This window comes from Primulina eburnea, chromosome 8 (genome assembly GCF_022965805.1).
Source record: "Primulina eburnea isolate SZY01 chromosome 8, ASM2296580v1, whole genome shotgun sequence".
Taxonomy (NCBI): domain Eukaryota; kingdom Viridiplantae; phylum Streptophyta; class Magnoliopsida; order Lamiales; family Gesneriaceae; genus Primulina; species Primulina eburnea.
The window spans coordinates 44,137,024-44,155,215 of NC_133108.1; the positions used below are offsets into that span (position 1 = coordinate 44,137,024).

The following is an 18,192-nucleotide window of genomic DNA, read 5'->3' on the forward strand; positions in this document are numbered from 1 at the left end:
CCAGCCGACGGAACTAGAGGACCCTCGGTGAGTCGATATAATAGGGTATTTATAGTTAGTTGAAAAGTTGGGATTCATTTATTTTTTGTTGAAACCAATTAAATTTAGTGATTGGGATATCATGCATGGAATATGGTAATTTAGTTATTTTTATCCCTAGTCAAGATACGGTTTTGGCTCTACATTTAATTGAATAATTTCGACTCGATTACCTTTTATAGAAATGTAAAAAAAATTAGTTTTTACATGAAACAACATTTGTTACGATTACAAAAAAATATTGGATGTAAATAAAATTATCAATTAATATTGTAAATAAGATATATTTTTTCGACCTATTTTTTCCTGACGTGAAAATCTATATTCATTATTTTTTGATTCACACTAGATAAACCATCAAGTTAATGAGTCATGTGTGAATTACATATCTGAAAAGACGTTGGTATGTTGGTATGATAAATTATTTTCATGACTATTAAACACTCAGTTAATTTTTCAACTCCAACACTTAGAGAACTATTTCACATATCTTGATAGTAAAACTAGGGCAAAACTTAAACAAGAAGAAGAAAAGAAAACAAAATGAATAAATTCATATTTTATATCTCTATCTTAGTCTACTATTATTGTGATAAATATATGTATTTATTTTTATATGTAAATAAATGGACTGTAACTACCACTTGACCAGGCATCTGTGTACACCTCTTGAAATAAAATATACTTTGCTTTATTTTATTTTTTGGTAGTTGTCTACATTGATTTTTTGTTAAAAAAATGTAAAAATAAAACGAGATTATTGATTTAGGGAATGCCAGTGAAATTAAATAAAAAAGGAAACGACGATTTGTTATTTTATATAGTAACGGGAACTTGTGTAACTTGTTATCTTAATTATTAATCTTCACGAATGTGACATGTATAGGTTTATTGGTTCTTTAATTGATATTCTAAGCCAATAATTGTTTTTTTCAAAAAATTAATGCCAATTTTTTTTTCGATCTTCACTTTTTGTATATTCAAATATCTTTAGTTAGAATTGTTTTTTCTAAAACAAAGTTCTACAATTCTTATATTTTTTCTTGGAGCAATTATTTGAATTTTTACAGATAAATTTTATGATTATATTTCAACTTTAATTTGAATTATATCAAGCTAGCTCCTCTTTCCAATTGTAATTATCGATAAATTTTCTATATGGTTTGTATTTTAAAACATCAAATATAGAATTATTAACATGGAATCATTCTTTAAGAATAATTTTGCATACACAATATTGTAGTTGATATATATTGAGGAAGAAAATCTGCATTGCCAATATAAACATTTTTGTGAAATATTGTGGTCGTTTATTTAATGACAAAAACTTGTGTGAGACAGTATCACGAGTCGTATTTTGTGAGACAGATCTCTTATTTGGTTTATCTATGAAAAAAAATTTACTTTTTATGCTAAGAGTATTACTTTTTATTATGAATATCGGTTTGATTGACCCGTCTCTCAGATAAAGATTCGTTAGACCATCTCACAATAGACCTACTCTTATTTAATTTATTTATTTTTATCAAGAAGCCCGCCAAGAATTCAAACTTCTCGGGGTGTACAAATCTTGAAAATGAGACGTGATTTTTATATCTAAAATTATTGTATTTGAATTAAAAAGCTTGTCGAACGAGTTATTCGACAATATTTCAAGTCAACTATGTCCCACGAGCTTGATATAACACTGTACGATAACCTAATGTTATTAGTTCAAATCTTAACAACGATTTGAAAGAACGAATTTGGTGAAAACTATGTGATTATCTTCGAAAATAACTAAGAACGAACAAATGAAAGATCATCATATCTCAATATTAGTCGGGTGAAGTTCGAACACTACCAAAAAAAAAAAACAGGTGTTAGTGACGGTTTCAAAGAAAAGGCAAAAAAATGGATTGATTAAAAAAAAATATCTCTTCTAATAGTAGGGCATGGAAAATGCGTCAAACTATTTACTACCAAATTGCCATAAAAATGTTTGGTTCGTTCTTACAGAATAATACCAAAAACAAACCATTCGACTCTTTCTTGTTTCCAAGAAATTTTCTAAAATTAGTTTCCCCATAATTCCCCTGCATAAATGTTTAACTTATTTTACATAAAAAATCAATACCCAGAATGATTTTTATTTCTAAAAAAATCAACTTTTGACAAATACAGCTGTAAACTTAATATATATTACAAGTGTACATATATTTTAATCTTTTATTAAAATATTTTTTTATAGTTATCTAAAATATTTTAGATAAAACTGAAAATTTGACTAAAGAAATGAAGAATTTTTTTTAAAAAATATAAATAAATTATTTATGTATGTCGACTGATTTATTTACTGGCTCAAGACATAATGGGCCATTTTTTTAAAAGGAAAAATGGGCCGGAGCCCATTTTCTTTTATCAATCCAATTACCCCTATATATGGGCTAAGTTACCAATTGGGCCCATTCTTTTTTTATCCTTGTAGGCGGGTAATAAAGAGATCTCATCATCTACGTAAATGGATGCGTTGCTTAAAGTCGCATCGTCGTGTGATTAACTCAAGAGTTGAACAATATTCCATCGGCTAGATTACACGAAATCCCCAGTTCACAACGCTCTCTTTTCGCAACATAATCGCCAAAACCATTTTCAAATCCGAAAACTCAAACAAACAATAGAAAGCGACAAGATGTCGACTAGTTAATTGTTCAAATCGATCGAGCCTGCTCCAGCTGCATAGAACATGCGGGTAGAGCTAGCTTGGTTCCCGTCGCTTGAGAAATCCTTAACTTCGATGCATCGTTATTTACAGGGGCGGATTTAGTGTAGGGCGAACGGGGGCCACGGCCCCTCCCAAAAAATTTTTAAAAAAATTTTTAGCGACGGTTGTTGCAAAAACCGTCGCCATATAGCGACGGTTTTTGAGAAAACCGTCGCAACTTAAACTAAGCGGCCCCCCAAAAAATTTTAAAAATTTTTTTTAGCGACGGGTGTAACTAAAACCGTCGCAAATGTTGCGATATGTCGATAAGAGTTGGCTATATTTGGTTTTGTCATATTTGTTTCCCCCTCTTAAATATTTTAGGCGATTTTTCAGTATGTTTGGCATCATTTTTCGGATGAGATATTCTTTTTTAACTAAAGATTATAAGTTCTGTAAAGAATGTGTTTAGATACATATATGTGGTATTGTAGGGTTAACTGAAAATTGAAAGGCAAACAGATCTCTTATTTGGTTCATCCATGAAAAAATATTATATTTAGTGCAAAGAGTATTACTTTTTGTTGTGAATATCGATAAGTTTGACTCATCTCATAAATAAAGATTCGTGAGATCGTCTCGATTATTTGTTATTCCGAAATTTTTTGGAATACGCGTAAAATAAAATCTATAAAAAAACTCATCATTAAAAAGATTATATAAGTGAAATATAAAAGGTACGTAGATTCATATCCGAACTAGATTTTCTGAAGGGCAACAAGATGACATTCGAGCATATTGAAAACACGAACAGAAAAGGGGGACTGGACATTTTCCATGAGAATCTCTTGTAACGCTCAAGTCAAATACGAGAGACGAAAACTAGAAAGTGGAAGTCTGATAATAATCTCGATCCATTTTGCTTGAGTATTTATAGGTGAAAAGAACCCTAAATTTAGCATGAAATCATTGATGGTCTAAGTTAACCCTACATTTTCCCCTTATTTTTATCACATGTTACGAGATACAAATTTCGTATAGTAACACATCTTTATCAATTAGACGTATGTAGAAATACATTATTCGTTCAGTAAGAACCTCATCAGTTGATCAGTACTGCTATCATGATATGTATCAGATAGAGGACGATAATGGTGATCTCGATCAGACCGCGCTGAGTTAGACGCCCCATGCAAGCCTTGCTTTCAGTTCAAAAACGTTCGAGATATATATAAACCAAGCCACTATGGATATCCCCAACGTCAACCATTATATTTATTGCACGAAGTATCGTCGATGTACAAAAATTTTTGAAATGGCGGATAGCTAATACGGAGAACGTTTTGTCCGAAATCGAAAAAGTTTGTGGGAGATAACGCTAGATGCCATTTTTCGAAATTTGATATCAAGTCAACTACTTTTGACTTTTGCCCTTTTCTCCTATTTATCTAATTGTAGAATCCCTTTTTGTATCTTTTCAAAAGACAAAAAGGACAAGCTAGGAGGAATCACTTTTTGTATGTGTAAAAAACTAAAATAATATATGTAAATTTTGTGGTCACGAGCTTGAATCTCATCATGGTATTTTATATATGTATATGTTTGATAAAAATAAATAGAAGAACAGTGCTTTAGACTTCAAAGATCAATTTGGATATAAGATCTTATGTTATTCATGAAATATTATAATGAGCTGTGACAACAAGGGATGGCATGCGAGCATGTGTGAAGATGTTGATTGATTGGGGGCTAAATCTTTATTCCAAACTTATCTCTTGTCTTTACAGCCAGAGAACAGAATAATATAATATATAAACAATATAAAATTATAATATATAGTGGAAGAATATGCATAATTATTATAATATTACAGAAAAATGGAGTAATTCCAAATGTGCATTTGTTTCCATTGTGTACAGACTCATAAACAGTACATCTAATTAAATGCGACTTTTTTTTTGTCACAATAATGCAGCACGATTTTTGAATCTGGATGATGATGGTGATGCAATATTTTCGCGTGTATAAAGCAATATCTACAAGTGATCGGTCCAAAAACTTTGTGTTTGTTGACTTTCAACCATTCGAGATTTTTTCTTTTCTTTTCAGTTAGTTTGAAATTTTATATTGTTTTTGAATAAAAATGATGGTTCCATCAGCAATAACATCAGATCATGTTGTATGGCAGAGCACAAGAATTAAGATCGGAGTCGAGTCCACAAAACCATCGTGTAGCCCTTCGTCGATCCAAACCGGATTTGGCTAGAGGATGTGCCACTGCATTGGCATCGATCATAGGAGCAGCGTCGAAGGGCGTTTCTTGGGACATTGGAAGGACAATATTATAGATTAAATTTAGAAATTTTGATAGTAAAACTTTTTGGGCTTTGCGTTATTTGTTACTTAAATTTAATTATGTTTAATTTTATGCAACTGATATCGTATATTAGAATTTATTATATAATTATTGGATACATATGATGTTATCTCGAATTTCAGGTTGATATGAGAAATTTGATTGCATAATTCAGACGCGATTTTATATGTTTACTAATAAAATATATCACCTATATATTTTTTGTAAATAAATTAATTAAAGTATTACTAACTTCGGCATTTAATAACTAAAAAAATAAAACATGTTAGTTTTTTTATTTATATTTCACTATATTAGCCAAAGTATATATCCAAATGTGATTAACAAATGATTAACACGGGGTGTAGGATTCACATCCACGTGTCTCAAATGTTCTTGCCTTTTCAACTTCTATTACTAGAATTTTGAGCCCTAAATTTTTTTGCTTTGAATACACACACACACACACAATTAGAGTTATAAATTGAATTTGACATTATAAAACTATTCATATAATTTATTTGAAATTTTTCTTTCAAAAATATATTTAGGACAATTTTGTAATTTAAAATGCACTTTGTATCCCATCCCAATTTATAACTTTCATAATATATATATATATATATATATATATATATATATATATATATATATATATATATATATATATATATATACAGTTTTGATATCCTGCACACCTACCGTGCACACCTTTGTGAGCACCTATGAGGTGCCACTCACCCATTGGATGCGCAATTTTTCTATATTTCATCACATCCAATAGATGAGTGACACCTCATAAGTGCTCATAAAAGTGTGCACAGTAGGTGTGCAGGATATCAAAACTGTATATATATATATATGATATGAAAGTTCTCGAAGGAAAAAAATCTTATGTTCTCCGAGATTTTTGAAAATATGAGTGACAATACTGATTGTCTTATTACCATTTCTCAAAATTATATAGTCGTTAATAAAGATACAAATCAAATATTCTAAACTATTTAATAACTTTGAGATATGTTTTCACAAATAATATTGCAAATATTTAATCTTAAGTTTAATGAAAAATGTCTAGGAAGTATTTTGGAGAACTTTTGTTAATTTTAAAGTTAATATTTCAGATATTATTATTTTGAAGTCGATGATAAACTAAAGTATAGAGTGTTTGGAAATAGATAATATAATTTTTATTATATTATGAATATTGTATTCATTTTTATAATATGAATTCTTGAAAAAATATATAAGATTATAAAAATAAAAATAAAAAAATGAAAAAAAAATAAGTGATATAAAAATTTTGGTAATGTAAATTATACAAAAATACAAAATATTATTTTAAAAAATTATGGTAAATATTTTAAAATTATAAATAAATATTTCTAATTTGAAACTTAATATTTGAATAAAAATTATAAAAGTTGAAACTGATATTCTCGGATACTCTAAAACATTTTCATGCATTCGAATCTAAAAAATATTTCCAAAAAATTCTGTCAAAAACTACTTTAATGATTTGATAAGCAAGTTTGCATGATTATTGAGTTGAAAATAGCAACGTACTTGCGAGCGTTTCCAAAATTGGGTGGCCACAACTAATCAAAGGTACGTTGCATTATTATTATTATTATTTTTTTTATTTTTATTATTACTGTACAGCGAATATCCAATCACCCTAATGCGTCGCCGTCACCATCAATGAACCTCTCCCTCCAATCTCCTTCACGCCGCCGCAAACAAGCGGCTCCATACTGTACAGAAATTCACTCACCAAAGCTGCGCCGGGCCCCGTCACCAGATCCTCCCACGCCTCGTCCGCCTCTCCGCCTCGTTTCCTGAAAACCTCTGTCGCATCAAGCCGATGCACCTTCCACCCTTTCAGTCTCCTCAGCCGGTTGATCTTTACCAGCTGCCGCCGCGCCAGATTGCTCGTGTTTGTCTTTATCATGTCGATCGCTTCCGCTAGAACCTTGGATCGAGTTACCTCGTCGCAGAATGATTCCACTCGGAAGTATTTATCGAGCTCGGAAACCCCGATGGCTCTTCGAATACCTCTCGAGTAATCAGCATTTGGTTTGAAGAAATCTCGCACTTCCTCCACCATTCCCCTCTCCACCATCTTGTCCACCCGATCCGATACGAAGGAGTGCAAAACCGGAGCTGCGACATCCACCCAGAGATAGCAAAACTCGTAGTTCGATCGGAAGTTGGAGTCCGCGAAAGCTTCGATGAATGAGTTCGAACCTCCAACGATGATTGGAAGTTGCCCGCGGCTGAGTATTGACTTCAAGGATACAGACGCCATGGCGCAGAAGTTCCCTGCAGAGAAATCGGAATCGGGATGAATGAATCCGAGAAGATGATGCGGAATGCCGCAGCGTTCTTCCTCGGTGATTTTGTTGGTGGTGATGTCCAGACCATGGTATACTTGCATTTTGTCGGAGTTTATGACCTCCGCAGCGAAATGGGTGGCGAGATCAATGGAGAGACGGGATTTTCCGGTGCCGGTGGCGCCGATGATCACCACAACTTTCTCCTTCTGCGTGCCTTGGCGGAAGAGCTGCCTGTTGCCATTCAGCAACGGTCGTATTTGCTTGGGTAAGGAGAATGCTACGTCCATTCTTGATTATGATCTTGCGATTAATTAAACACAAAGGTCGAACTTTTTGACATTTATTTTTGAACTGCGGACGCGGCGAATAGGGTACGTGAAGATTTTGTAGTACAAACTTCCGGGGAAGAGAAGACAAATAATAGAGAAAATGGAATGGAAACTGAAGAGCTAGTGGGATTTGTATTTGCTGCGAGGAAGAGGAGTTGATGGCAACAAGGAAGTAGCATGGAGTATTTATGGAGGGGGGAATGCCTTCCTACAAATGAAGACACATTACGTAAATTCGCTTGACTTTATATTTAAATGACAGTCAACTCCAACTTGTTCAAAATTATATTGATGATTAATAGAACATTTAACATCTAAATTTAGAATGAGATTTTGGGTTTACAAGGAAAGTGAATTTATACATCGTACTGTTGAGTTTGGCTGGTAATTGTTCAACTGTAATTTGGTAGTTTTTTTTCTTTTCCTTTTTCTTTTTATTGGGTTTTTATGAAAAGGTAAAAAAATTGTAAATTGATCTATTTTTCGCTTTTAAGTTGAGTTTATTTATTTATTTTTTTTACTTGAGTATTGACATGGGGTTGTGTTTTACTTATGTGGTTATTAATATTGCATGTCATTATATATCGTTAACAGCTTCGAACATTATTGGTGTGTTAAGGTCATGCTCAACATTCTAAAAAAAAAAAATTAAATTAAAATAAAAAATTCTATGACCAAGCATTTGGAATTGTTGATTAATCGTCAAAGATGACTTAGAACCAACAGTTCGATCTTTCCGTTCTAATACTCTATCCGAGAGTTATCAGTATTTATCAACTATGTTCCTATCTAACTCAAGCTATTCTTTCAAAGAGATATTTGAGCGATTCCCTGTTACTTTGATGAATTAGATGACCAAAAGTCAAAACTATTTAACTTATGGGATTGTAAAGCAAAAGAATATTAGATTTGTAAAAAATTACGAGCGAATAATAATAGAATAACAAAATTGAATATTAGGAGAGAGTGACGATTTAATAAACAACTGGTTGCAAAACACCATTTTAATGTATGTATACCTCAATACACCTGCTACCATTATATTGCTGAAAAACTTCTAATGATCAAAGCGCGAACTCGTCGTGTTAGACTCAACGTGTTCGAGCGAGTCACAAACTCTAGCATTCATAATGAACATAAAACTAAGCTGAAGGTAATAATAAAAATAATAATAATAACTAGCTTATCGAGATGTCCAGAGAATTTAAAATAAAATAGTAAAAGGAAGTACGTGACATATATCAATGGGTTGGTACTCATGAACTTAAATATAGTGAAGCCAGTTGGAATACTATGACATTTATATTAAACTATTTCGAGCCAAAAGGAGACCTGTATATGGTATAATTTGGAATTGATAGGGCCAAAACGCATTGTTTTTGGAGTAAAATTAAGCACAAGATAGTTTTGGGTTCATCCATTACATTTATGTTCCTATAAACAAATGTGAATATGTGATGATGAGAAAAGAACAATACGCTAGATCTACATTATTCAAGAGCGGTGGTGTTGAGCTTCTCGACCATTTGGCCTAGGATTAGTCGATTCCAATAAGACCAGGAAAAAGATATCGAGTATCACCTTTACATGGTCGAAGTCATTAGTTCGAACCTGATTATCCCTATAATATGTGATTATTATACTACTAAACGTATATATGTAAAACAATAGTAACAAAATATTTGTTTTTAGTTATTCATATTTTAAGTCATTAAAAATCTTGGAGGAAAAAAAACCATGTTTTTTTGTGAAATGACTAACTAGTGTTGAACCAGGTCAAGTGTGGTTTTTTTTATTTATAATAAAAATAAAAAGATTTTAAAAAAATAAAAATAAATATAAATAAAAAATTAATTGAAGTGTGATTTGACACACCCTTAGCATTGGGTACATTGGTTGTGTGCAGGTGTGCTCGTGGGGCTTGGAAACTAAAGCTAAACTCTTAATTGGAGAAGACATTTCAGTGCATATTATTATAATTTATTAAATACAAAATACACCTAAGATATAATATAAAATCATCTATTGAATTATAATTTTTTTTTCTTTTTGAAGCTTCTATTAGATAATTTTTATTATAAAAGAAATGTTCGATACACCTGTGTTTTGGTTGGATATGGTAGTTCTACAATGGAAGAGGAATGGAATACATATCAATTTGTTTGTCAGGTTGTGTCTTTTATTTTCTTTAATTTTTGGGGGTTTGGACATGTCACTAATCAACTTTTGAGCTTGGGGAAAAGATAATATAAATAATTGTTTTCTGAACTTATTTTGACAAGATAGATGATAGATGGTGGCTTTGTTTTTAGTCGTTAAATATTATAAAATGTCAAATGGAAGATTTTGACTTAAAAGCCCATTTCCTATGTTCGATTCCATAATGATATCATAGTTTTATGCAATGGAATTGAATAACCGATAGAATATCAAAAGTACTTAAGTGCAAATTTAGAGAATGTTGATTCTATTATCTTTTCGAATGTTTAATATTTATTTTCATTTAAAATGTAAAAAAAATGATAAATCAAACTTCAAAAAAATTGATAAATTAAGGAAATTATTTAGCCAAAATTTATATTTCAAACCATTAACCCTCAAAATTGATCCCCACACGTAGCTTGCCATGGGTTATTTATTTTAGAATGATTGCGCAATGACAGAAAATTTAAAAGTAATTACTGCTAATTGAATTTGGAATTTCTATCTTTTCAACCTTAAAGTTGACCAAGGTTATTCATTGGAAACAAATATATTCGACAACTACATATGATTAAACAGTATGCTGACACCAATCTATTTTTACCTTTGATAGAACGATAATAATATGTATTATTTTCTGATCAAATCAGACTAATAACTAATATTTTTGGCTTCCGAGTTATAAATTAAATAAAATTCTCTTTTTCATATTGGCATGAATATATATTTATTTCTATTAATAATTTTTGTTATGATTTAGTTTAGATTGTAAAAAAATAAAAAATTTGAATATTATATTATATCTATTGCCACACACATGATCTTCCTCTGCATGGTCCCCGATCATGATTGTCCAAAAATTTAAAGTTTTATTACTTTTTAACCTCTTATTATTTTGTTTTAATTACACCCAAAAAAAATCTCGAAATAGTTAAACAAAGAAAATTATTGGGGTTTGTAGAGGAGCAATCTAGTCTTGTACAAAAAGAAAGCAAGTACATGTTGAATGCCTAGATTGACCTCCTCCAAATGCATTCCTTGTCAAAGTTAAAAATGAAGATGAGTCCAAAAGGCAAATGGAATAAAATGCACTACTTTACAATCATGGAGTGAAAATGCCCATTGCCAAAAAGTACATCTCATTTTTATCCTTTTATCTAATATATTGTGATACTTTTGTTTCATATCTTCAAAATTAAAGATTTAAAATGAGGTTATAATGATATACAATGGATTTCTATATTAACTTGAGTTAATCATTTACGTACAGCGAGAACAAATACGAAATAGTTGCTATAGGGGCCTATTATGCGGTCACGCAGGTGCGAGCTCAAACTCAGACTCGAGGTGTGACATATTACATATATACTTCCTTTTCTTTTTCCCAAACAATCTGCAAGGTGAAAACTAGATTTTTAAAAACATTAATTAAAATTTGAGTATGTATGATATAAGATGATATCACATATCTATATCTGTAAGTTGAGTCGATTCGATCAATATTTAGAATGAAAATTAATATTTTTGATATAAAAAGTAATATTAGATATCTTGTCATACGAGCTTATGTATTTATCTATGTGAGACGGATCTACACGGATCATACCTAAAAAGAAAAATAATATTTATTCAGGAGTCGAGTAGATATGAGATTCATATCACAAATTGATTCGTGAGACGGTCTAATGAGAGTTTTTATAATAAAAAAACATAATAATTTTTCATTTGTCAGTTTGAGTAAAAAAATTATCTAAAAAATATCTACTAAATAAGGGCTATCACACTTTTCCGTTCCCATTATTGAATTTCATAAATAAATTGCTATTTGAATCAATTCTCTAGTAAATTGGCCATTTATTGCCAAGAACCTCATAAATTAATTAAAAATTATGTCATTAATAATGAGTTCCATTGATGTAATACGACAAGCCAAGAAGTGACATAAAAGATTACACATTGTTACAACAATCTTTACGCGTGCACTTTCCACACGCTAATACAAAAAAAATTGACTCCCTTCAACTTTTTTTTAATACAATTAATTGTTCAATGTCATATCAATTAATCTCATTCCAAGCTTCTGCAATCTTACATCATCCACTATTATTACTGATATTATCAAACTAGGAACAGTGTTTTACTTGCCGTATCTGTAACTATATCAAACTAACTACGTATAGCATTTAATACATTTTGTTTTCAAACATAAACTTTATCCCTTCAAAACAAATTAAGCATCAGAAGTAAAACTCTCGATGCAGGATAGTTCTTGATCCACTGCCAGCATCCATGCATGGTCGCTTCACATGAAATTGAGCTCTGGGTGGTATCATGCACTCCAACTTGCTATAACCAAAGTCAAAGCATAAAACTATGGCTAATCCACACGCACTGAGTAACCAATTATAAGATGATTCTTGACATTTGAATCCATTTTTCAAGACTTTCACAGTATATATATCTAAAACTCCAACTTGAAGATACATAATATCCGATTATAATGTTTTGAAAAGGAAAAAAAAATCCGATTACGATGAGAAACAATAAGAAATTCAACTCGACGTCACATCGCTCTATATATCCCCACTGGTAAAAAACAGGTGGTGGTGTCACGTCAGTTGGCAATGTATGATCCCACTACCATCACATCACCTGTGTGTATGCCAAAATTTACTTGGAGGATAGAAATGCGCCTTTTCTGCACGCACACAGTTGAAACTCTCAGTTAAACCTTTGATATGTTATTATATTAACATGGATAATAATAAAAAAGTTACCATTATCTTGAAACAATCGCATCAGTTCCTTACAACTAAAGGCTGCTAGCAGAAACTGTCTCCAATAATTTTGTAGATTCTTTAGTATTTTATACATCTCAATTCGAAATAAATTGGAAACAATAATAATTACTATTTATGGGCTCAGAAAAGACTGGTGCCAGTCAGTACTCTACCTGCCCAGAAGAATGTATGATTATGAGTTCATCCACAATAATAACGATATTTCCTACAAATATTTGTGGACCTCCTAATCCACATCATCAATCAAATATTTCTCTACTCAAATATCTCATATTTCACAATCAAATATCTCACATCAACCAAATATTTATTGGTCCCACTATCAATTTAATTAATATTTTATTTTCATTTAAATAAAAACATTTCACCACTTTAATTATTTTTATCTATTATTTAATATTATATTTTTTTTATTGAAATGTAAAATTAAAAGTTTAATAATTATATATAATTAAATAAATATTAAAAAAAAGTGAAAAAAAAATAAAAAATAAAAAACTACCCTACTCGACCCAAGCTCTTCACAGGTCGAGCAAACTCTTCACTAAAATCTCGCTTTTGTGCTTGGGTCGTGATAGGGTCGTGCTAGGAAAAAAAAAAAACACGACACTCGACCCACGTCGACCTACCACGACCCAAAAAATAAAATTTTAAAAAAAATAGCAATACCCGGTTACAAATTTGTAACCGGATATTGTCGTGGCACACCATTCAATGGTGTGCAGTGGTGAATATTTAGATGGAACGGATATTTGGATGACGTGGATTGGATTATATCCACCACTGTGGATGCCCTGATTAGAAAAAATGCATGCCACAAAGTGTCACGTACTCACACTGCTACTTGAATTAATCGCATCATTCTATTAAATTTCAAGATAATTTAGCATTGTAACTTCACTTCAGTTTCATCACTAGGGACCATCTTTACACAGTCTTTAGTGCTGTGATTCTTGTTTGTCTTTCCAGAATCTAAAATACCAATCCAGTCACCATTTCCTCACCTGATCTTGGACGATTCATGTACGTTCTTTGGTCCAGCACAGGTCTTTCAGGTCCCAGTTTTTTGTCACTGCCTTTTTTCTTAGAATTATTTGTTCTTTTGTCATTTACGCAGACATTAGGGGCTAGTTTTGTTCATTTGGTCTATTTTTCAGGATTTCACCAATAGAAATCGTCAAATGAGCAACCACATGTAAAAGAAAAGCGGCCTTTGCTAATTGAATAAATTGGACGACAGAAGTGGCAATCAAGCCTGAATAAGACGCTAGAATAAAAGCCTACAATTTTTCAGCACGATAGACGAGAAACCTATAGGAGAACATGGAAATCTATACCTTTACTCATAAGTGGCTCGAGTCTTAAAAAAAAATTGGAATCCTCAAAAAAGGACATTGGTGTTGTTGAGGTACAAATTTGTGCACCATCACTTTGTTGAACCTCGTTTATCCTAGCAGGGGTTATGCATTTCTTCCCAACTTCATCAAGCTGTCGACTGTGATAATTTATGCTAGCTGCCAAGCACAAACAATAAATTTGACCCATGTTCAAGAGATTGCTAAGCCAAAATGGAAATCCTATAATTCAGGATTTGTCGACCATAGTATTGGTGATGTCAACTATAGCTACAGTGTAAAGTATGATCGACATGCATTCCACGAGACACACCTCTTCTTGTCCTTTCGATTTATCCTTTGAGTAGCAACTTCTACGAAAGTTCTACTACTGTATTTCAATGCGGAGAGTTTCTTTTTTCGTCTTTTATTATTACGTTCTATTGAGCCTCAAATTTCATCTTATGAAATGTACACATCACATTCTAAGTTAATGGATGGTTGGGATTTCAAAAGAGGAGGTAGCCTCTGTATGCGCAACTTGTAGCAGAAATGCAGAATCAAAATACTATATGAAACATTAAGGTGGCCAGACTAGAAAGGTAACAAACAGACCATCAAAAGATATTCAATACATCTGGCTCAATTGTTAGTACAGCTAAAAATCAGTAAAATATAATAGATTGTGAACAAATGAAGTAAGAATACAGATTCCATACAGTAAACCTCAACAAAATTGTGCTCCTCTAAGTTGGTTATATACATGGATATGGAAATATCTTATTCACGAAATAAATAGCAGAAATAGAAAATACAGACAGTTTATATATTAAAAACTAACCTTGCATGTCCGGCATTCCCATTGATTCATACAATTTCACCTGCAAATGCAATAGGCATCAAGACAAGACCTCTGCTTTGCAAAAGTTCTAGAGCTGCTGAAGGATATACAACTCTAGCAACCTAGCTCCCCATCATTTCTTCTAGTGACCCAGTACTGAGCATCTGCTCGCAAACAAGAAAATGCATGTGTCCTCAAAAGATATCAAGATGTAATACATCTCAATCCCAGCGTACATATAACGAAAGCTTTTAGAGTTGATAGTCGATAAAATGATCACCGATCCCTCCGAAACAATCTAGTTTGAATTTGAGAATATTTCAGTACCTCGAGGAATATGGAAGAACTAGATGATGGTTCACCTCCTAATTTGCTTTGACACAGATCCTGCAAGGTGATAATTGCAAGAGATGAGAGAGTATGACCAAACATAAATAATTTTAGAAGAAAAATTACTGCAAGAAATTGGTCAGGAACAACTGCAAGTCGATTGTTCGGTGCATAAAACAGAAAATTATGTTATGGAATTATGACAGCAACAAGGAAAGTTCTGATTCACGTGATAGGCACTCCATCCACGAAATAAAATCACATATAGTTCCTTCAAAAACTTTTGTATGTACTTAAAAAACACATAACTTTTGATTATTGGGAGGTTAAACTTAAAGTGACAACAAAGATAATGAAATTTTGTTAAGTATTTCGTTCATATTTGTCACTGTAAAGTACTCGAGCTTACAGCTTTCAGCGAAATTTTGAGCCAAAACCAAACTGATGCATGTGTGATTCAATAAATAGATAAAATTTGGGTAAAAAATATGAGATGCAACACAAAGTGATAGACTGCTTGTTGGTTAATCATACAGCACATTGCCCAGAAGGTGCTTGGAATATAAGTTAATGAGTTAAGAAAAATCCTCTGATCTGTTTTCCGGAATTACCAAGTAAAATATTGAGTATAAAGAGCTGAAACCACGAGGATCACATTTTACCTTCACTTGATACTGTAAGTATTTGACTTGGTCAACAACATAATCCACCAAATCTGCTTTACAACCCTGCAAGGTCACAATGCATTCCTTGGTTTAATTTAGAAATTATCAAAATTTCAGATATTAAAAAGGTTGTCAACATTGGATCTTGGACAACATTCAGCGGGTCTTTAATCTTTTTATGCAATAACAGCATTTGATCATTCTCTCCCTGATTACACAGATTGTAATTCAGCTTCTCGTTCACCTTCACAAAGAATAACTTAACCGAAAATTCATTAAGTTTTTATCCGGGACATATCAGCTTTTATTACCTCTTTAAAGTGAGGAAACATATCCTGCAACGCGTCGAGTCTCTGTGTTATCTTCAATCTACGGTTCTAGAATTAAGAAAAAAAGCAATTAGAAACTGATGCATGAAGACAGTGATGTGGGCAATCATCTAAACTTTAGACATTATGTGCAATGAGGTGAGTTCATATAGGGCACTGAATTTATTAAGTCAAGCACTTCAGGTCTTGAGATGTTTGATTTGAGCCTTTGAGTATACTAGAAATGTTAAAATGGTATGGTTTATGCAGGACTAATCCTCACGCGGTCAGCAGCATGGGCTTTCTCTCTTGATCTTTTCAGGCTAGCGTTGGGAGGATACTTCAGAGCAGTAGCACCTGACCCTAAATAAGCTTGAAAGGCACTACCATAGTCTTCATTCGAATCTTGTTTCTGCAAAGGAAACGAGCAAGAGTTAGCCTCCAAAATTTGCAATTCAAACGTGAATATTAATTTCACAATGTATAAGTTCCTCGTTTATTTTTAAATTATATGCACATATGAACTACCATATTTCCGCCTGAGAATGATTTTCCAGTCCAAGACTAGATATTGGTGCAGACATCTTGTGCGGAAATATGTTCTGAATTTCAGGGTACCCACTCTCAGCAAGAAACTTGACATAGCTTTGAGGTGTTTGCTGACAGCGGATCAATTGAGGTATTGGAACAGGCACCTGAAAGATGCCATTACTCCTCCCCTGTGTCACGACATAGTGCTGGTTCGCTTCATCCTCGACAATTAAACGGGAATTGTTTGCCATCCAATCAATAGGTACAAACTTCAGAGCACTTTCGTGATTCAGTTCTTCAATGCCACAGGTGTACAAACTGGCAGAAAAGTAACTTGTCAAGCGCAATGGTAGTAACAAAGTTCATACTCCAAAAAGCCAATAAAGCAAACAACGTTACAATAGCAAACGAATACACGAGGATAAGAAAAACACCAACATGCTAGAGCGCTCGATAACAGCATAGAAGCGGTGCGATGGAGTCCATGAAATGCTGAGCAAACAGTAAAGATATTAAAAATTCCTTTAAGCAACTAAAATTATGTCAGCAGCAATTATAATGATAATATCAACTACCAATGTATTTTACATGACGCTCAAAGCTAGAAGATGAACAAACACCACTCATATTCCATCAGTACATATATCACAAGTCTACATCACCAACCACCCCCCTAAAAACACAGTTCTTAGACATCAATAACTTCTCCTCCAAAGCACGGCATTCATTTGCTGATCTTGAGGAAACATAATGAAAAATTCGAAAGATAAAACGTAAATCTACCACACACAAAAAAAACGACTGCAACAAATATAAGTGTGCATGAAAAAGAAATAGATTCTTACAGCTACAGGCATTGTTCATTGCAGCCAGAGTTGATCGAAGAAGATGAACCCTAGAAGGAAAAAATGAGAGTGAGACTGAATGAGCAGTGCACGGTGTCGCTCTTGTACGTGACCGTGCGTGCATGGCAGGCAGCAGCAGAAATCTGTACCGGCGGTGAGCAGTGTTCGAATTACAAAATTACCCCACTTTTTTCTCATTTTCAAAGAGAAATATTTATTTGTAATATAATAACCATATCTATACTATTTATATTGTATATGTTATTATTAAGACATAGCATCTTAAAATAATTAATTTGTATTATCACTCCAAATTTTTAATTATCCTTTTTATTTTTAATTAATTTATTAATTATTTATTTAACTCGTCTAACAACAAGTATAAAAACAATATATTTTTTAATTATTAAATTAATAAATACTTTATATAATTATATGAAAATCAAGGAAAAAATTTAAGAAAAAATAACAGAAGTCCAGAGTCTATAAAATTTAAAATGCAAAAGAAAAACAATATATTATAACGCTTGGATTTAATAAGAATATTGTCATTTATATATCATAAAATGCGATTGCAATATTTTATGTTACA

The 18,192-nt window shown here is 32.2% G+C and overlaps 2 protein-coding genes across 3 annotated transcripts; both read right to left on the minus strand.

Annotated features, from left to right (window-relative positions):
* Positions 1-6,596: 6,596 nt before the first annotated feature.
* On the minus strand, positions 6,597-7,975 carry LOC140838067 (adenylate isopentenyltransferase 3, chloroplastic-like). The gene has a single exon (XM_073204156.1). It carries the CDS (start codon positions 7,699-7,701, stop codon positions 6,757-6,759), a length of 945 nt encoding a protein of 314 aa, XP_073060257.1. The 5' UTR covers positions 7,702-7,975; the 3' UTR covers positions 6,597-6,756.
* A 4,026-nt stretch (positions 7,976-12,001) lies between these two features.
* LOC140840163 (uncharacterized) lies at positions 12,002-17,506 on the minus strand. Of its 2 annotated transcripts, none has more exons than XR_012119869.1 (8): positions 17,194-17,506; positions 16,764-17,073; positions 16,508-16,636; positions 16,228-16,293; positions 15,914-15,979; positions 15,249-15,308; positions 14,922-15,085; positions 12,002-12,643 (listed from the first exon to the last, which is right to left on the minus strand). XR_012119869.1 is itself a non-coding variant. In XM_073207328.1 (8 exons), exons 2-8 carry the CDS (start codon positions 17,004-17,006, stop codon positions 12,594-12,596), a joined length of 654 nt encoding a protein of 217 aa, XP_073063429.1. In that variant the 5' UTR covers positions 17,007-17,073; positions 17,194-17,506; the 3' UTR covers positions 12,002-12,593. The 2 variants fall into 2 exon arrangements, 1 of the variants encoding a protein (XP_073063429.1); XM_073207328.1 differs by having other exon boundaries at positions 14,922-14,961.
* Between the last annotated feature and the right edge of the window lie 686 nt (positions 17,507-18,192).

What these genes read in the sequence shown, in the direction of transcription:
- LOC140838067 (XM_073204156.1), bottom strand. Translation starts at nt 7,701, where the DNA reads ATGGACGTAGCATTCTCCTTACCCAAGCAAATACGACCGTTGCTGAAT.
- LOC140840163 (XM_073207328.1), bottom strand. Translation starts at nt 17,006, where the DNA reads ATGGCAAACAATTCCCGTTTAATTGTCGAGGATGAAGCGAACCAGCAC. An exon ending in GTTCTTCCATATTCCTCGAG is followed by an intron (nt 14,962 to 15,248) that starts GTACTGAAATAT and finishes TTGCATTTGCAG; the next exon opens with GTGAAATTGTATGAATCAAT. An exon ending in GGGAATGCCGGACATGCAAG is followed by an intron (nt 12,644 to 14,921) that starts GTTAGTTTTTAA and finishes GTGTGCGTGCAG; the next exon opens with AAAAGGCGCATTTCTATCCT.